General features: G+C 43.1%; 2 protein-coding genes across 2 annotated transcripts; one reads left to right on the top strand and one right to left on the bottom strand.

The window, feature by feature from the left end:
- The first annotated feature begins 15 nt into the window (after positions 1-15).
- rgp1 (GP1 homolog, RAB6A GEF complex partner 1) lies at positions 16-18130 on the top strand. Its single transcript, XM_055900956.1, has 10 exons — positions 16-138; positions 358-425; positions 851-966; positions 1126-1259; positions 3688-3771; positions 4031-4180; positions 16083-16226; positions 16553-16680; positions 16766-16943; positions 17552-18130. The coding sequence occupies exons 3-10, from the start codon at positions 851-853 to the stop codon at positions 17773-17775; spliced, it is 1158 nt and encodes a 385-aa protein (XP_055756931.1). The 5' UTR covers positions 16-138; positions 358-425; the 3' UTR covers positions 17776-18130.
- Positions 18131-18227: 97 nt separating this feature from the next.
- On the bottom strand, positions 18228-19658 carry LOC129835248 (prostate-associated microseminoprotein-like). The gene is made up of 3 exons (XM_055900783.1): positions 19511-19658; positions 19122-19230; positions 18228-18747 (listed from the first exon to the last, which is right to left on the bottom strand). The coding sequence occupies exons 1-3, from the start codon at positions 19626-19628 to the stop codon at positions 18570-18572; spliced, it is 405 nt and encodes a 134-aa protein (XP_055756758.1). The 5' UTR covers positions 19629-19658; the 3' UTR covers positions 18228-18569.
- Positions 19659-20411: the final 753 nt, after the last annotated feature.

Raw genomic sequence — 20411 nt, 5'->3', positions numbered from 1 at the left:
ATAGCTCCTCCCATATGCCACGGAGCTCCTTTTGATGGCCAACAAAATGTTATTCCTGAAAAATGCACATTTGTGATAATGCTTGTAAAATTGAAATTGAACTGATCATTTGTAAAATTGGAATTGTACTGATCATTTGTAAGTATAACACACATTTTTTTATTCATTGGGTTCAATAATTGTGTCCAATACCGGGAAAATAGTACGTTGAATGCCTTTTCAATTTTACCCTGCGATACGGTATGTTCGTGCAGGTGCGAGATGGAACGCTTTATTAATGCTATGTTATTGTGTTGCTGAATTTGTCTCAAAGAATTTACAAATACTTACAGTGGGTATTTCATATCGATTTGACAGTTTGATTTGGCTGACCTGGGGCTTGAGTCGTAACTCATTGGCTAGCTGGTGCCACATCTGAGGCCAAGGTATGGTTTTCGAGACATTATTCCACTTCAATGGTTAGCCTAACTTGGTAACTAGGTAATTTACTGATTTGGAGACAGCAGTCAGTAGATAACCCTAGTTAGTTAACATTCTTATCTCGCTGCAATTTAATTTAGCAAGGTCTCGGTCAAAATAACCAAACTACTGAGTTAACACAACACGTTTTTTTAAACATAGCTAGCTGGCGTTCCAAATAACGTGTGTTATAAAGTTACTGTTTACGTTTTTTCTACTGTATTATTGACTGTATGTTTGTTTATTCCATGTGTAACTGTGTTGTTGTATGTGTCGAACTGCTTTGCTTTATCTTGGCCAGGTCGCAGTTGTAAATGAGAACTTTTTCTCAACTAGCCTACCTGGTTAAATAAAGGTTATATATATTTTTTTCTGTGTTCCTCGAGGACAGATGATCGAGGTGGTGGCCTCAATGGCCCGAGGCCCGGTGTTCCTGGCCGGGGAGGTGATGGAGTGTCTCATCACCTTCACCAACCCCATCTCCCATCTCTCCACCTCCGCCAGCAGGTCTGTTATCTTTCTCTCACTCACACATCACCCATTCTTCAGTAGTGCTCAATTGTGATTTATATGCATGTACATTTTAGTTAGCTATACTGTATGTAAGGTTACATGGGGTAAAAAGTCTCAAACCATGACTAAAAAGTGTGTGTGTGTGTGTGTCAGTGAGATGCTGGCGTGGGCCAGTGCCCAGATCCACTGCCAGTTCCATGCCAGTGAGAGCAGAGTGGCGCTGCCAGCTCAGGGCACCAAGCAGGATGTCCAGGCAGAGAGCGACACTGTCCTCATCCCCAGCAGAGGTGAGTGGCTAGACATAATAAAGAATGCACACACACATGTTGAGGGAGGTGGAAAGTGTCGAAATGCAACTAATATTTTTCTTTTAGATACAGTACCAGTCAAGTTTGGACACACATACTCATTCCATGGTCTTTATTTTTACTATTTTCTACATTGTATAATAGTGAAGACATCAAAACTATAAAATAACACATGGAATCATGTAGTAACCAAAAAAGTGTTAAAAAAAACTAAATATATTTGAGATTCTTCAAAGTAGCCACCCTTTGCCTTGATGACAGCTTTGCACACGCTTGGCATTCAGCTTTACCTGGAATGCTTTTCCAACATTCTTGAAGGAGTTCCCACATGCTGAGCACTTATTGGCTGCTTTTCTGTCACTCTGTGGTCCGACTCATCCCAAACCCTCTCAATTTGGTTGAGGTCAGGGGATTGTGGAGGCCAGGTCATCTGACGCAGCACTCCAACACTCTTCTTCTTGGTCAAATAGCCCTTACACAGCCTGGAGGTGTGTTGGGTCATTGTCCTGCTGAAAAACAAATGATACTCCCACTAAGTGCAAACCAGATGGGATGGCATATCGCTGCAGAATGCTGTGGAAGCCATGCTGGTTAAGTGTGCCTTTTCATTCTGAATAAATCACTGACCGTGTCACCAGCAAAGCACCGTCATACCATCTCCTCCATGTTTCACGGTGGGAACTACACATGCGGTGATCATCCGTTCACCTACTTTGCGTCTCACAAAGACACAGCGGTTGGAACCAAAAACCTCAGATTTGGCCCCATCAGACCAAAGGACAGATTTCCACCAGTCTAATATCCATTGCTTGTGTTTCTTGGCCCAAGCAAGTCTCTTCTTCTTATTGGTGTCCTTTAGTAGTGGTTCCTTTGAAGCAATTTGACCATGAAAGCCTGATTCATAGTCTCTACTGAAGAGTTGATGTTGAGATGTGTCGGTTTAAGTAACAATGTGAGGCATTTATTTGGGCTGCAATGTCATGTGCATTTAACTATAATGAACTTATCGTCTGCAGCATGGGTAACTCTGGGTCTTCCTTTCCTGTGGCGGTCCTCATGAGAGCCAGTTTCATCATAGCTCTTGGTGGTTTTTGCGACTGCACTTGAAGAAACTTTCAAAGTTCTTGAAATGTTTCGTATTGACTGACCTTCATGTCTTAAAGTAATGATGGACTGTAGTTTCTCTTTGCTTATTCGAGCTGTTCTTGCCATAATATGGTCTTATACCAAATAGGGCTGTATTCTGTATACCACCCCTACCATGTCACAACAACTGATTAGCTCAAACAAACGAATGAAGGAAAAAAAAAAATCCACAAATGTACTTTTAACAAGACACCTGTCAATTTAAATGCATTCCAGGTGACTACTTCATGAAGCTGGTTGAGAGAATGCCAAGTGTGCAAAGCTGTCAATCAATCAAGTTTATTTTATATAGCCCTTCGTACATCAGCTAATATCTCGAAGTGCTGTACAGAAACCCAGCCTAAAACCCCAAACAGCAAGCAATGCAGGTGTAGAAGCACGGTGGCTAGGAAAAACTCCCTAGAATGGCCGAAACCTAGAGAGGAACCAGGCTATGAGGGGTGGCCAGTCCTCTTCTGGCTGTGCCAGGTATAAATATAAATATGTTTTGATTTGTTAATACTTCATTTTGGTTACTAAATGATTCCATGTGTTTCATAGTTTTGATGTCTTCACTAAATAGTAAAAATAAAGAAAGCCTTGAATGAGTAGGTAGGTCCAAACTTTTGATTGGTATTGTATGTACTTACTGCCCCCCCACCTCAAATCTTACCCATCTGCTCCGTGTGAAGGGCCTCCCCTATGCCCTCCCCTTGTCTCTGTACAAATCCAATCTATCCCAAATGGCACCCTATTCCCTACATACTTTTGACCTGAGCCCTATCGCCCCTGATGAACTACATAGGGAACAGGGTGCCATTTTTACCCCCATTCTGTCTGAGCCACCATGACTGTAAATTACACTTTGTGATGGAGATTAGAGGACTAACCCTGGGACTGCTAGTATACTGTGAGGGTTTGGGTCTGTCAATTTAGGAAGTGATTTTAATTAAAAATTCCCCCTAAAAAGTGTAATGACTTTTGACATCAATAGCTTCTCATTTTCAGCTTACTGGGAAGTCATTGAAAATAGTTACCCTTTTTCAATTATTGAATTGGAATTTCAGTTTACTGACTGAATTGACTGCCTTCGATTGATCCAAATTTAACAATGCTGTATGTGTATGCTGGCCTGACACCCTTAAACCACTGCTGCCTGCTCAGTCAAATCGGCTTACTTTTCACTTTAAGTGCATGAAGTAGATTAGTTGTATATTTTGGGTGGGAAAAGTCTGATACAAAATTACCTCTATTCTTCCACTCTACCTGCTGTCTTCACCAGGAGAAGGAGGGCAGTGCATGTTGGACACGCCTCCCAAGATACTATTCTGTGACCTGCGCCTGGACCCCGGAGAGAGCAGAACTTGTAAGAGCACCACAACCGGACTCGGAGCATAGAAATAATCAGTTCAGAGGGGATTCGCTCAATCTTTTTTTATATATGTGCTATTTAGCAGACGCATTTATTCACAGCAACTTAGTCAAGCATGCATGCATTTTATTTTTATTATTTTTTTAATAATGGGTGGTCCCAGGAATGTAACCCACTTTCCTGGCTTTACAAGAGCCATGCTTTACCGTTTGAACTACAGTCTCTCTTGCTCTCTCACTTCTTCCTCCCTCAGACTCGTACAGTGAGGTGGTTCCCAATGACGGGCCTCCAAGTTTTCGAGGCCAGTCAGTGAAGTATGTTTATAAGCTGACCATCGGCTGCCAGAGGGTCAGCTCTCCAATCAAACTACTGAGGGTCCCATTCAGAGTCCTCGTCCTGCATGGTGAGCAGTCCTCCTGACCCTCTTACTCAGTCTAATCTAACAGAAGTACATCTCACATCAGAGTTGTGTTCAGAAAGGATATAAATATACATACACACCTTAGTCAAATGCATTTAAACTCAGTTTTTCACAATTCCTGTGAATTGATCCTAGTTAAAATCCTAGTTAAAAGGTCAGTTAGGATCATCACTTTATTTGTCTTAGGTCAGTTAGGATCATCACTTTATTTTAAGAATATGAAATGTCAGAATAATAGTAGAGAAAATGATTTATTTCAGCTTTTATTTCTTCCATCACATTCCCAGTGGGTCAGAAGTTTACATACACTCAATTAGTATTTGGTAGCATTGACTTTAAATTGTTTAACTTGGGTCAAATGTTTCAGATAGCTTACCACAATAAGTTGGGTGAATTTTGGCCCATTCCTCCTGACAGAGCTGATGTAACTGAGTCAGGTTTGTAGGCCTCCTTGCTCGCACATGCTTTTTCAGTTCTGCCCACAAATCTTCTATAGGATTGAGGTCAGGACTTTGTGATGGCGACTCTAATACCTCGACTTTGTTGTCCTTAAGCCATTTTGCCACAACATTGGAAGTATGCTTGGGGTCATTGTCCATTTGGAAGACCCATTTGCAACTAAGCTTTAACTTCCTGACTGATGTCTTGAGATGTTGCTTCAATATATCCACATAATTTTCCTTCCTCGTGTTGCCATCTATTTCGTGAAGTGCACCAGTCCCTCCTGCAGCAAAGCACCCCCAGAACATGATGCTGCCACCCCCGTGCTTCACGGTTGGGATGTTGTTCTTCGGCTTGCCCCCTTTTGCCATAATGACCATCGTTATGTTTGGAGGAAAAACAGTTCTATTTTTGTTTCATCAGACCAGAGGACATTTTTCCAATAAGTACGATCTTTGTCCCCATGTGCAGTTGCCAAACCGTAGTCTGGCTTTTTTTATGGTGGTTTTGGAGCAGTGGCTTCTTCCTTGCTGAGCGGCCTTTCCGGTTATGTCGATATAGGGCTCGTTTTACTGTGGATATAGTTACTTTTGTACCTGCTTCCTCCAGCATCTTCACAAGGTCCTTTGCTGTTGTTCTGGGATTGATTAGCACTTTTTGCACCAAAGTATGTTCTGTCTCCTAGAGATGAATGTGTCTCCTTCCTGAGTGGTATGACAGCTGCGTAGTCCCATGATGTTTATTCTAGCGTACTATTGTTTGTACAGATGAACGTGGTACCTTCAGGCGTTTAGAAATTGCTCCCAAGAATGAACCAGAATTGTGGTCTACAACTTTTTTTTTCTTCTGATGTCTTGGCTGATATTTATTTTGCTTTTCCCATGATGTCAAGCAAAGAGGCACTGAGTTTGAAGGTAGGCCTTGAAATTAGAGGTCGACCGATTATGATTTTTTTTAACGCCGATACTGAATGAACAATGAACATTTATTTTAACTTAATACAATACATCAATAAAATCAATTTGGTCTCAAATAAATAATGAAACATGTTCAATTTGGTTTAAATAATGCAAAAACAAAGTGTTGGAGAAGAAAGTAAAAGTGCAATATGTGCCATGTAAAAAAGCTAACGTTTAAGTTCCTTGCTCAGAACATGAGAACATATGAAAGCTGGTGGTTCCTTTTAACACGAGTCTTCAATATTCCCAGGTAAGAAGTTTTTGGTTGTAGTTATTATAGGACTATTTCTCTCTATACCATTTGCATTTCATATACCTTTGACTATTGGATGTCCTAATAGGTACTTTAGTATCGCCAGCCTAATCTCGGGAGTTGATAGGCTTGAAGTCATTAGAAGAGCTGCTAGTAAATGCAGTAAGGTGCTGTTTGAATGAATGCTTACGAGCCTGCTGCTGCCTACCACCGCTCAGTCAGACTGCTCTATCAAATCATAGACTTGATTATAACATAATAACACACAGAAATACGAGCCTTAAGTCAATAATATGGTCAAATCCAGAAACTATCATTTCGAAAACAAAATGTTTATTCTTTCAGTGAAATACGGAACCGTTCTCTATTTTATCTAACGGGTGGCACCCATAAGTCTAAATATTGCTGTTACATTGCACAACCTTCAATGTTATAATTACGTAAAATTCTGGCAAATTAGTTCGCAACGAGCTAGGCGGACCAAACTGTTGCATATACCCTGACTGTGTGCAATGAACGCAAGAGAAGTGACACAATTTCACCTGGTTAATATTGCCTGCTTGCTAACATGAATTTCTTCTAACTAAATATGCAGGTTTAAAAATAAATACTTCTGTATATTGATTTTAAGAAAGGCATTGATGTTTATGGTTAAGTACATTCGTGCAACGATTGTGCTTTTTTCGCAAATGCCCTTTTGTTACATCATCCCCGTTTGTCGAAGTTGGCTGTCTTCGTTCGGAAGAAATGGTCTTTACACAGTTCGCAACGAGCCAGGCGGCCCAAACTGCTGCATATACCCTGACTCTGTTGCACAGAACGCAAGAAGTGACACAATTTCCCTAGTTAAAAGAAATTCATGTTAGCAGGCAATATTAACTAAATATGCAGGTTCGAAAATATATACTTGTGTATTGATTTTAAGAAAGGCGTTGCTGTTTTGGTGCAACGACAGTGCTTTTTTTCATGAATGCGCTTGTTAAATCATCCGTTTGGCGTAGTAGGCTGTGATTCAATGATAAATTAACAGGCACTGCATCGATTATATGCAGCGCAGGACAAGCTAGATAAACTAGTAATATCATCAACCATGTGTAGTTAACTACTGATTATGTTAATGACATCATCATTATGACATTTTCTGGAATTTTCCAAGTTGTTTAAAGACACAGTCAACTTAGTGTATGTAAACTTCTGACCCACTGGAATTGTGAGAAAGTGAATTAACAGTGAAATAATCTCTGTAAACAATTGTTGGAAAAATGACTTGTGTCATGCACAAAGTAAATGTCCTAACAGACTTGCCAAAACTATAGTTTGTTAACAAGAAATGTGGAGTGGTTGAAAAACAAGTTAAAATGACTCCAACCTAAGTGTATGTAAACTTCCGACTTCAACTGTATGTATATATTTACGGACAGATACTACCTGAATTTGTGAAATAAGAACACTTCTGTTGCAAAATGTTTTGGTCATATAGTGCATACGGAACACAAACGACAGTGCCTTGAGAAAGTATTCAAATCAAATCAAGTTTATTTTATATAGCCCTTCGTACATCAGCTAATATCTCGAAGTGCTGTACAGAAACCCAGCCTAAAACCCCAAACAGCAAGCAATGCAGGTGTAGAAGCACGGTGGCTAGGAAAAACTCCCTAGAAAGGCCAAAACCTAGGAAGAAACCTAGAGAGGAACCAGGCTATGAGGGGTGGCCAGTCCTCTTCTGGCTGTGCCGGGTGGAGATTATAACAGAACATGGCCAAGATGTTCAATGTTCATAAATGACCAGCATGGTCAAATAAGTATAATCACAGTAGTTGTCGAGGGTGCAGCAAGTCAGCACCTCAAGAGTAAATGTCAGTTGGCTTTTCATAGCCGATCATTAAGAGTATCTCTACCGCTCCTGCGGTCTCTAGAGAGTTGAACATAGCAGGTCTGGGACATGTAGCACACATGGGGACAGCAAGGAGTCATCATGCCAGGTAGTCCTGACGCATGGTCCTAGGGCTCAGGTCCTCCGAGAGAGAGAGAGAAAGAGAGAATTAGAGAAAGCATACTTAAATTCACATAGGACACCGGATAAAACAGGAGAAGTACTCCAGATATAACCAACTGACCCTAGCCCCCCGACACATAAACTACTGCAGCATAAATACTGGAGGCTGAGACAGGAGGGGTCAGGAGACACTGTGGCCCCATCCGATGATACCCCCGGACAGGGCCAAACATGAAGGATATAACCCCACCCACTTTGCCAAAGCACAGCACCCACACCACTAGAGGGATATCTTCAACCACCAACTTACCATCCTGAGACAAGCCCGAGTATAGCCCACAAAGATCTCCGCCACGGCACAAACCAAGGGGGGGCGCCAACCCAGACAGGAAGATCACGTCAGTTACTCAACCCATTCAAGTGACGCACTCCTCCTAGGGACGGCATGAAAGAGCACCAGTAAGCCAGTGACTCAGCCCCTGTAATAGGGTTAGAGGCAGAGAATCCCAGTGGAGAGAGGGGAACCGGCCAGGCAGAGACAGCAAGGGCGGTTCGTTGCTCCAGAGCCTTTCCGTTCACCTTCACACTCCTGGGCCAGACTACACTCAATCATATGACCTACGGAAGAGATAAGTCTTCAGTAAAGACTTAAAGGTTGAGACCGAGTCTGCGTCTCTCACATGGGTAGGCAGACCATTCCATAAAAATGGAGATCTATAGGAGAAAGCCCTGCGTCCACTAAGCTGCACCCTTAGAAATTCTAGGGACAATTAGGAGGCCTGCGTCTTGTGACCGTAGCGTATGTGTAGGTATGTACGGCAGGACCAACTCGGAAAGATAGGTATGCGCAAGCCCATGTAACGCTTTGTAGGTTAACAGTAAAACCTTGAAATCAGCCCTTGCCTTAACAGGAAGCCAGTGTAGGGAGGCTAGCACTGGAGTAATATGATCAAATTTTGGGGTTGTAGTCAGGATTCTAGCAGCCGTATTTAGCACTAACTGAAGTTTATTTAGTGCTTTATCCGGGTAGCCGGAAAGTAGAGCATTGCAGTAGTCTAACCTAGAAGTAACAAAAGCATGGATTAATTTTTCTGCATCATTTTTGGACAGAACATTTCTGATTTTTGCAATGTTACGTAGATGGAAAAAAGCTGTCCTTGACACAGTCTTGATATGTTCGTCAAAAGAGAGATCAGGGTCCAGAGTAACGCAGAGGTCCTTCACAGTTGTATTTGAGACGATTTTACAACCATCAAGATTAATTGTCAGATTCAACAGAAGATCTCTTTGTTTCTTGGGACCTAGAACAAGCATCTCTGTTTTATCCGAGTTTAAAAGTAGAAAGTTTTCAGCCATCCACTTCCTTCTGTCTGAAACACAGGCTTCTAGCGAGGGCAATTTTGGGGCTTCACCATGTTTCATTGAAATGTACAGCTGTGTGTCATCCGCATAGCAGTGAAAGTTAACATTATGTTTTCGAATGACATCCCCAAGAGGTAAAATATATAGTGAAAACAATAGTGGTCCTAAAACGGAACCTTGAGGAACACCGAAATGTACAGTTGATTTGTCAGAGGACAAACCATTCACAGAGACAAACTGATATCTTTCCGACAGATAAGATCTAAACCAGGTCAGAACTTGTCCGTGTAGACCAATTTGGGTTTCCAGTCTCTCCAAAAGAATGTGGTGATCGATGGTATCAAAGGCAGCACTAAGGTCTAGTAGCACGAGGACAGATGCAGAGCCTCGGTCTGACGCCATTAAAAGGTCATTTACCACCTTCACAAGTGCAGTCTCAGTGCTATGATGGGGTCTAAAACCAGACTGAAGCATTTCGTATACATTGCTTGTCTTCAGTGAGTTGCTGCGCAACAGCTTTTTCTAAACTTTTTGAGAGGAATGGAAGATTCGATATAGGCCGATAGTTTTTTATATTTTCTGGGTCAAGGTTTGGCTTTTTCTAGAGAGTCTTTATTACTGCCACTTTTAGTGAGTTTGGTACACATCCGGTGGATAGAGAGACGTTTATTATGTTCAACATAGGAGGGCCAAGCACATGAAGCAGCTCTTTCAGTAGTTTAGTTGGAATAGGATCCAGTATGCAGCTTGAAGGTTTAGAGGCCATGATTATTTTCATCATTGTGTCAAGAGATATAGTACTAAAACACTTAAGTGTCTCTCTTGATCCTAGGTCCTGGCAGAGTTGTGCAGACTCAGGACAGCTGAGCTTTGGAGGAATATGCAGATTTAAAGAGGAGTCCGTAATTTGCTTTCTAATGATCATGATCTTTTCCTCAAAGAAGTTCATGAATTTATTACTGCTGAAGTGAAAGCCATCCTCTCGTGGGGAATGCTGCTTTTTAGTTAGCTTTGCAACAGTATCAAAAAGAAATGTTGGATTGTTCTTATTTTCCTCAATTAAGTTGGAAAAGTAGGATGATCGAGCAGCAGTGAGGGCTCTTCGATACTGCACAGTACTGTCTCTAACTAGGGAGCTAGTTTCTTATGACAAATGTTTTTCGTTTTTAGGGGTGCAACTGCATCTAGGGTATTGCGCAAGGTTAAATTGAGTTCCTCAGTTAGGTGGTTAACTGATTTTTGTCCTCTGACGTCCTTGGGTAGGCAGAGGGAGTCTGGAAGGGCATCAAGGAATCTTTGTGTTGTCTGAGAGTTCATAGCACGACTTTTGATGCTCCTTGTTTGGGGTCTGAGCAGATTATTTGTTGCGATTGCAAACGTAATAAAATGGTGGTCCGATAGTCCAGGATTATGAGGAAAAACATTAAGATCTACAACATTTATTCCATGGGACAAAACTAGGTCCAGAGTATGACTGTGGCAGTGAGTAGGTCCAGAGACATGTTGGACAAAACCCACTGAGTCGATGATGGCTCCGAAAGCCTTTTGGAGTGGGTCTGTGGACTTTTCCATGTGAATATTAAAATCACCAAAAATTAGAATATTATCTGCTATGACTACAAGGTCCGATAGGAAATCAGGGAACTCAGTGAGGAACGCTGTATATGGCCCAGGAGGCCTGTAAACAGTAGCTATAAAAAGTGATTGAGTAGGCTGCATAGATTTCATGACTAGAAGCTCAAAAGACGAAAACGTCATTTTTTTTTTTTCTAAATTGAAATTTGCTATCGTAAATGTTAGCAGCACCTCCGCCTTTGCGGGATGCACGGGGGATATGGTCGCTAGTGTAACCAGGAGGTGAGGCCTCATTTAACACAGTAAATTCATCAGGCTTAAGCCATGTTTCAGTCAGGCCAATCACATCAAGATTATGATCAGTGATTCGTTCATTGACTATAACTGCCTTTGAAGTGAGGGATCTAACATTAAGTAACCCTATTTTGAGATGTGAGGTATCACGATCTCTTTCAATAATGGCAGGAATGGAGGAGGTCTTTATCCTAATGAGATTGCTAAGGCGAACACCGCCATGTTTAGTTTTGCCCAACCTAGGTCGAGGCACAGACACAGTCTCAATGGGGATGGCTGAGCTGACTACACTGACTATGCTAGTGGCAGACTCCACTTAGCTGGCAGGTTTGCTAACAGGGTGCAGGCCAGGCAGCAGGCTATCTCATTGTGGAGCTAGAGGAGTTAGAGCCCTGTCTATGTTGGTAGATAAGATGAGAGCACCCCTCCAGCTAGGATGGAGTCCGTCACTCCTCAGCAGGTCAGGCTTGGTCCTGTTTGTGGGTGAGTCCCAGAAAGAGGGCCAATTATCTACAAATTCTATCTTTTGGGAGGGGCACAAAATAGTTTTCAACCAGCGATTGAGTTGAGACTCTGCTGTAGAGCTCATCACTCCCCCTAACTGGGAGGGGGCTAGAGACAATTACTCGATGCCGACACATCTTTCTAGCTGATTTACACGCTGAAGCTATGTTGCGCTTGGTGACCTCTGACTGTTTCATCCTAACATCGTTGGTGCCGACGTGGATAACAATATCTCTATACTCTCTACTCTCGCCACTTTTAGCTTTAGCCAGCACCATCTTCAGATTAGCCTTGACGTCGGTAGCCCTGCCCCCTGGTAAACAGTGTATAATCGCTGGGTGATTCGTTTTAAGTCTAATACTGCGGGTAATGGAGTCGCCAATGACTAGGGTTTTCAATTTGTCAGAGCTAATGGTGGGAGCCTTCGGCGTCTCAGACCCCGTAACGGGAGGAGTAGAGACAAGAGAAGACTTGGCCTCAGACTCCGACTCGCTACTTAATGGGGAAAACCGGTTGAAAGTTTCTGTCGGCTGAATGAGCGACACCAGTTGAGCATTCCTACAGCATTTCCCTCCAGAAGCCATGAGAAAGTTGTCTGGCTGCGAGGACTCTGCGGGGGGAATACCCCTTGGCTTATTCCACATGTTACAACCTGAATTCAAAATGGATTTTAAAAAATGATATCACCATCTACGCACAATACCCCATAATTACAAAGTGAAAACATGTTTTTTGTTTTTCTAATTTATTGAAGATGAAATACAGAAACGCCTAATTTACATACAGTACCCATCAAAAGTTTGGACACGTACTCATTCCAGGGGTTTACATTATTTTGACTATTTTCTACATTGTAGAATAATAGTGAAGACATCAACACTATGAAATAACACATGAAATCATGTAGTAACAAGAAAAGTGTTTTAACAAATCAAAATGTTATATTTGAGATTCTTCAAATAGCCACCCTTTTCCTTGAGGACAGCTTTGCACCCTCTTGGCATTCTCTCAACCAGCTTCATGATACAGTCACCTGGAATGCATTTCAATTAACAGATGTGCTTTGTTAGAAGTTAATTTGTGGAATTTACTTCCTCAATGTGTTTGAGCCAATCAGTTCTGTTGCGACATGGTAGGGTTGTATACATAAGATGGCCCTATTTTGTAAAAAACCAAGTCCATATTATGGCAAGAACAGCTCAAATATGCAAAGAGAAACGACAGTCCATCATTACTTTAAGACAAGCGTCACATCTGAAGGAAACTTGGCACCATCCCTACGGTGAAGTGTGGTGGTGGCAGCATCATGGTGTGGGAATGTTTTTCAGCGGTAGGGACTGTGAGACTAGTCAGGATTAAGGGAAAGATGATTGGAGCAAAGTACAGAGATCCTTGATGAACACCTGCTCCAGAGCACTCAAGACCTCAGACTGGGGTGACGGTTCACCTTCCAACGGGATAACAACCCTAAGCACACAGCCAAGACAACGCAGCAGTGGCTTCGGGACAAGTCTCTGAATGTCCTCAAGTGGCCTGGACATAAAACCTGATCGAACACCTCTGGAGAGACCTGAAAATGGCTGTGCAGCAATGCTCCCCATCCAACCTGACAGAGCTTGAGAGGATCTGCAGAGAAGAATGGAAGAAACTCCTCAAATACAGGTGTGCCAAGCTTGTAGCGTCATACCCAAGAAGAATCAATGCTGTAATCGCTGCCTAAGGTGCTTCAACAAAGTACTGAGTAAAGGGTCTGAATACTTATGTAAATGTGATATTTCAGTTTCTTTTTACATTTGAAAACATTTCTAAACCTGTTTTTGCTTTGTCATTGTGTGCAGATTGGGGGGGGGGGACGATTTAATCCATTTTAGAATAAGGCTGTAACAAAATGTGGAAAAAGTCAAGGGGTCTGAATGCTTTCCGAATGCACTGCAGATAAAGGCCTGTCCTGATGAAAGGTGAATTAGTCTCCCAGTGTCTGTTGGAAAGCGGACTGAACCAGGATTTCCTCTAGGATTTTTGCCTGTGTTTATAGCTGTATTCCGTTTTTATATTTAAACTCCCTAGTCCTTGCAGAAGACATTCAGATCCATAACATGATGCAGCCACCACCATGCATGAAAATATGGAGTCGTACTCAGTGATTGTTTTTCCCTAAACATAACACTTTGTATTCAGGTCAAAAAGTAAATTTCTTTGCCACAATGCTGTTTTGTAATATTTTTATTGTGTACAGTCTTCCTCCTTTTCACTGCCATGTAGGTTAGTATTGTGGAGTACGGTGTTGTTGAGCAATGCTCAGTTTTCTCATATCGCAACCATTAAACTCTAACAGTTTTAAAATCAACATTGGCCGGGCCTCCCAAGTGGCGCAGCGGTCTAAGGCATTGCTAAAGGCGCCACTATAGACCCGAGTTTCATTCCAGGCTGTGTTGCCGGTCGCAACCCGGGAGACCTGTAAGGAGGCACACAATTGGCCCAGCGTTGTCCAGGTTAGTTGAGGGCTTGGCTGGCCGGGATGGCCTTGTCCCATCGCGCTCTAGCGACTCCTTGTTGTACAGTGTTTCCTCTGCCACAGTGGTGCTGCTGGCTTCCGGGTTAAGCGAGCAGTGTGTCAAGCAGCAGTGAGGCTTAGCAGGGTTGTATTTTGGAGGACGCATGGCTCTCGACCTTCACCTCTACCGAGTCCGTACGGGAGTTGCAGCGACGGGACAAGACTAAGAACCAATTGGATATCATGAGAAAGGGTTAAAAAAAACGAACACAAAAATCTATATTGGCCTCATGGTGAAATCTATGAGCATGTTCCTTCCTCTCCAGCAACTATGTTAGGAAGGGCACCTTTATCTTTGTAGTGACTGGGTGTATTGTTACACCATCCAAAGTGTAATAACTTCACCATGTTCAAAGGTAATGTTCCCTCTGCTGAGCGCAAACTTGAACGTTGTGAAAATTCTGTGCCACTTCCAGCATGTGCACCAATGTACCCACTTTAAGTTTCAGAAAGTAGAAACGTAGGTTACTGTGGATGATCATATTGTAGGCCTACCATCAAAAACAATGGTGTAAATGCATCTCAGAACATGGAAATAGCTGTTCTATCATTCAGCCTGCATTAGCAGCCAATGTGTGGTGTTCAATGTAGGCCTACATTCCATGAGACTTTTGATAAAAACATGCAGGGCTTGACATTAACCTGTTTGTCCACAGTGTTGTGTGATGGAAGACACCACTTTACAAGATAAAATGCATTATTCCCCATACCATTATGCTACCCTCTGCCTATTGGCTACTTAGCTTATTCAACCTTGTCTCAAAATACAACACTTCCCCTGCACGTGGCTACATGCAGCTCTTGCTTTTATCTCAAAACAAGCGCATCTACTCATGACCGCTCATGCTGTAAACACAGTCAGTTCAAAGTGAATGGCAAAGTTGCATTTATGGCATCTATTTACATATAGGCCTACTGCAGCTCTGATTGGTTATGGCGCACCATTCTGTGTAGAGTACGGGCTGTCAATGCAATAGAATCCTACTCTGATGCGTTCTGCCTATAGTAAAATGTCTTGCATAATTAGTTTTGCATGCTAAGTCTGCAAATCAAACTTTATTTGACACATCCGCCAAATACAACAAGTGTAGACTTTACCGTGAAATGCTTACTTACAAGCCCTTAACTAACAGTGCAGTTCAAGAAGAAAATATTTACCTAAAATAAAAAGAAATAATAAAAGTAACACAATAATGAGGCTATATAAAGGGGGCACCGGTACTGAGTCAGTGTGAAGGGGTACAGGCTAGTTGAAGTCTTGCGTAGTTAATTTTTGTTTTCTGTATGTTGCATGGAGTTGGCTAATATTGTATTTATTTGATCAGAATTGCCACAGTAAAGGGAAATGGTGATAACTAAGGGGGAAGTTCAATCTCGTGCTTCTCTCCACAGCTTGGAGGGAGCTGCGGAGATATTCAACATCTGTTTTTTTTTTTTTTTTTTTTTTCCCCATCACCAATAGGTGCCCTTTGTGAGGCGTTGAAAAACCTCTCTGGTCTTTTGGTTGAATCTATACTTGAAATTCACTACTCGATTGAGGGACCTTACAGATAATTGTATTTGTGGGGTACAGAGATGCGGTAGTCATTCAAAAATCATGTTAACCACTATTAATAATATAGCATGGAACTGATTTATGTGACTTGTTAATCACATTTTTAGTTCTGAACTGATTTAGGCATGCCATAACAAAGGGGTTGAAATACTTATTAACTCAAAACATTTCAGCTTTACATATTTAAAAAATCAAAAAAAATCACTGACATTATAGAGTATTGTGTATAGATCAGTGACACACAATCTCAATTTAATCCCTTTGTAATTCAGGCTGCAACACAACAAAATGTGAAAGTGTGCACTGTATGTATGAAATGCCTGTTGTGGACATGTTTTTCTCCTATAAAATGACATTGTTCAAAATGAGTGACACGATGTCCCTGTCGTAGGCATGCCGGAGCCGCCGTTCCCCCAGGACGAGGAGGTGGCCCCCTCTAACCCCTTCCTGGAGGAGGAGGAGGGTGGCCGGAGAGACGATCGCCCCCTGGAGAGAGCCTTGGACATGCTGACGATCACCTCACGCCGCTGTCCCCGTGAGTCTCTTGTTCTCCTAGGCTAATTCTCCAATGACAACCTATTCCCTTTATAGTGCACTACTTTTGACCTGTGCTATGTGGCAGCTCTTCTTATGCGCCTCCTTCTGTAATGTGATTTGTGTTCCAAATCAGCTAGATGATGTACTGAGGGTTTTTTGCAGACTCCAATCCATTGATCTCTTATCTCAGTTTGTTTCTGATTAGATTTATTAGGGTCTCCATGGCGAAAGATAGTCTTACTGGGGTCCGACATACATTGCACACGTGTGTGTGTTTAGCAGCAATGTGGAATGCATGTGACCTTTGACCCCTTTCTCCCACAGATCTGTTCAACATCACCAACATGCGGGGGAAGGTGGCCAAGTTCTGCATCTTCAAGACCGTCTACAGACTAGGGGAGGACATCATCGGCACCTTCGACTTCTCAGAAGGGGATATTCCCTGTATACAGGTGTGTGTGTGCGCATGTCTGTGTGTCAGGGCCTGTCGTATTTTTACTTGAATGAGGATATTAAAAGTGTGTGTTTGTGTGTCAGTACTCGGTCAGCCTGCAGAGTGAGGAGGAGATCCAGCAGGGGTACCAGCGCCGTCCTGGTCAGTCGATCAGTGTGATGGGTCATGGTCGTCACTTAGAGTCCTGCCTCCACACAGCTTCCACCCACTTCTCCCTCCCTGTCCCCCTCAACGTCACCCCTGGCTTCAGCACAGACATTGGTACGTAGCTAAGTCAAATTTCCATCAAATGTATCTCATTAAGCCATTTTTACGTCACAAGTGGCACGAAGTGCTATACAGATACCAGCCTAAAATCGCAAAGCGCTAGCAATGCAGGCAGGAGCACAGTGACCAGGAAACATAGGAAGATACCTAGAGAGGAACCAGGCTCAGAGGTGGCCAAGGGGCATGAAAATCAGGAGTTCACCACTCATCTCTCTGCCCTATGTTTATTAATAGCAAGTAGCCTGCCCTGCTTGAGTCTGTCAGTTAGTTTTTTGTTTATCTGGCTTAGCAGAGCGGGCACTTGACAAGAGAAACCATTGTTCTCATAGATGACTGAGGATGTTGGGCATGATCCGGGCTAGTCATTGTACCGTCACAATAAAATAGTTTCCCCAGACACAGATTATACCAAGTCTTGGAAGCACTTTTGATGGTTAATCTCCATTTGAAAAAGCTTTTTAAATGTAGTCGAAGATTTGTTTTTAATCTATGCGATAAGACGCGCTTCTCAACCCTTTGTCTTTGTCTCCAAAGCTTCCCTGTGTATTTAACCCTCTGTCTACTCCTAGATAGCTTCATGACATTCTCAACTCATTCCTCAGTGACCCTGCGATGGCGTCTGCACTTTGAGTTCGTCACGTCCCGAGAGCCTATGGAATCACACAACGTGCTGCAAAACCAACCAGAGGTCACCGTGTGGACTGGGGCGGAGCATGTTGATGTGGATACCTTCAGTTGGGACCTGCCAATCAAAGTGCTCCCCACCAATCCAGCCCTGACGTCTTACGTCTCCCAGTTTACAGGGACCAACAGCATCAACATTTAACTGTGTGTGAGGAAGAATGTATTCCAGATATAAAGCAGGCAACTTCTTTTGCTGTTTTTAATATTTTAACATTATGCAGTGCATCCTATATTTTTCTTTGAATGCTCACCTTCCTGTTTTTCTAGCTGAAACATGATGATGATGACCAGTGTTTAATGCTACTATCTGTGGGGTCATTCACAGCATTTCATTTTTTACCCCTTTATTCAAAACCCCCAAAAGAGTCCATTGCTTTGTCACATGAATAGTGTGTTTTATTTTCAAGAGCTATATGCTCTACAACTGTATTTTTGAAATTGTTAATGAAACACTGTTCAATGTGAATCAGGAATTAAAATGTGGGATTTGACATGAATCTGAAAGGAGTCTTTTATCCATGCATAATCAACAAATGACTTTCACGCAACAATAATTTTATTTAGAGGATAACTGCAAGACAGGACAGAAGAAATACAACAATTGTTATATATTACTATAAAAGCTTTACAGTAGTGCATTACAGGGTGGTAAATGAGGGATTCCATTATGTGGGCTCACCTCTGCTTTCCAACTGAGTATCATTTACTGCTTATGGTATTGTAATATTCATGCGGTTTAAATGTCAACTGATCACTGATCTGCAACTGAAGTGAGAATGGACCGTTAGATTACACTGACATGGTCGGTGGTGGAGGGAGTTGATCTTGCGACTTCAGTGGAGGCTGGTGCCACTTTAAATCGGAGGACAGGCTCATTGTAATGGCGACATTCATTCCAATGAGGCCGTCCCTCCACTGTCCGACCGGGGTCCCGGTCTACTCCACCATCTGCAGGTAGTTGTTGTCCCGTGAGCTGTGGCTGGGGCCCAGGTTGTGTCCATTCCCAGGGAGGCAGGGCAGGCGAGGGTCAGCGCTCTGCACCAGGGTCACTTTACAGGTTAAAACGTCCACCCGAGCCTCGCACCAAGCTGGGAAGTCTACCGGGCGATGCACCCTGTGCGGAGAGAGGGGTGTAGGTTTTCAAAGTCCATATGTATGTATGCGCTCTGAAAGAGCATGATGCTCCCTGTACGGAGAGAGGGGGAACGTAATTGACAGCCCAGCATGCGCACTGGCATTTGTGTTCTGAAAGGACATAATGACAATATCCTGATGGAACAATGCTATGTTGAAGTTGTCCCAATTCTACACATCAAATCCAGACCCAACCCTGGTTTCCTTACATTACTTGACTCTGGGCACAATGTACATGGCTGTGTTGAATGGCAAGCTCATCCCAACCATGGAAATGACATTCCTATTACCACCACTGCTAATGCTAACACAACTACCCAGAAAGGCACATTGATTACAGGTGTGTGTACTCACGTCTCACAGCAGCCGACGCCCATGGGGTGCAGACAGGTACACTGCAGACAGCCGTCCTCCATCCAGGACTCCCCCATGGAGTAGTGTCTCCCCTCGTACACACACAGGGCTGGGACAGACCACCAGGGGTGTTAACCCAAGTCCCACACATATTATACAAATCAACCTATATTCATCCACATGAACTTTGTACTCAACTTCAAGTGGATTCATCCATCCAAGATATTTAGAATTTTGAAAAGTATACTCTGTCCTAAATGTACAATGGATGAGTTTCGACAGGTCCCCAAAACGTTTCTGCTTTACCAAATACTCTCTGAACAGAATCGGAATCTTCAACCTAAAGAAATTTGTTGAATGAAAAACACCCTTCAGTTTGATATTCTCACCTTTAGAGTTGAAGTGACAGTGCATGGGAGCAGCTAGGCAGCAGGTGGTCCAGAGCAGAGTCCCGGCCAGGAAGGTCAGTGTCCAGTTTCTCCCAACAATGGAGTCCATCATCTTCATGTTCTTTAGTTCTAGTTCTGTAATTCTAGATCTGGTTCTTAGAGTTTTCTGATTCCTCTCCTCCACCTCGCACCTCCATTTATACCCCACAATCTTTACGACAGCAACGGACGGGGGGAGGTGGGGTTAGTTAGCCTCATCAGGAGGACCGGCCGGGGCAGGGGCAGGGGTGTGAGGTGCAGGGGGGGCTTGTGGGGTGTCACAGGGTTGGGGTTGGGGGGGGCAAGGGGAAAAAGGCTGTGTCTTGGCACCACCTTGGCACTCCGGAGATCAGCTCCTCTTCGCTCCAGTGGGCATGACCTCTAAAATGATAGAAACATTGACACATCCTAAGATGACTAAGACAGGGAGGGAAAGAAAGAGGTGAGAGGAAGGAGAGAGGGAGAAGGGGAGAGAGGTGAGGGATGAAAGAGAGTGAGAGGTGAGAGGGTGGAGAGCGAGGAAAATGAGAGTGAGGGAGAGGAGGGGTGAGAGGGAGGAGAGAGTGAGAGGTGAGAGGGGGAGGAGAGAGTGAGAGGTGAGAGAGAGAGAGGGAGAAGGGGAGAGAGGTGAAAGGGGGGAGAAGGAGAGGGATAGAGGGGGGAGAGGGAGAAGGGGAGAGAGGTGAAAGGAAGGAGAGGGAGGAGAGAAAGAGAGGTAAGAGGGAGCAGAGAAAGTTGTGGGGTAGAAGAGAGAGAGAGAAAGGAGAAATGAATGGCTAACATGATTTAAATGCTGGTCGATCTAGTGATTGAAATTTTAACTATTTCTGTATTCATTCACATATAGTTTCCGTATTGGGGA

This window comes from Salvelinus fontinalis, chromosome 36 (assembly GCF_029448725.1).
Source record: "Salvelinus fontinalis isolate EN_2023a chromosome 36, ASM2944872v1, whole genome shotgun sequence".
Classification (NCBI taxonomy): domain Eukaryota; kingdom Metazoa; phylum Chordata; class Actinopteri; order Salmoniformes; family Salmonidae; genus Salvelinus; species Salvelinus fontinalis.
This window is presented reverse-complemented; position numbering and strand designations above follow the sequence as displayed.

Excerpts from the sequence above, each read along its gene's own strand:
- rgp1 (XM_055900956.1), top strand. The coding sequence starts at position 851 with ATGATCGAGGTGGTGGCCTCAATGGCCCGAGGCCCGGTGTTCCTGGCC. Across the intron at positions 4,181-16,082 it reads CAGAGTCCTCGTCCTGCATG|GCATGCCGGAGCCGCCGTTC; the intron begins GTGAGCAGTCCT and ends TCCCTGTCGTAG. Across the intron at positions 16,944-17,551 it reads TGGCTTCAGCACAGACATTG|TGACCCTGCGATGGCGTCTG; the intron begins GTACGTAGCTAA and ends CTCATTCCTCAG.
- LOC129835248 (XM_055900783.1), bottom strand. The coding sequence starts at position 19,628 with ATGAAGATGATGGACTCCATTGTTGGGAGAAACTGGACACTGACCTTC. Across the intron at positions 19,231-19,510 it reads CTGTCACTTCAACTCTAAAG|CCCTGTGTGTGTACGAGGGG; the intron begins GTGAGAATATCA and ends GGTCTGTCCCAG. Across the intron at positions 18,748-19,121 it reads GGCGTCGGCTGCTGTGAGAC|GGTGCATCGCCCGGTAGACT; the intron begins GTGAGTACACAC and ends CTCTCCGCACAG.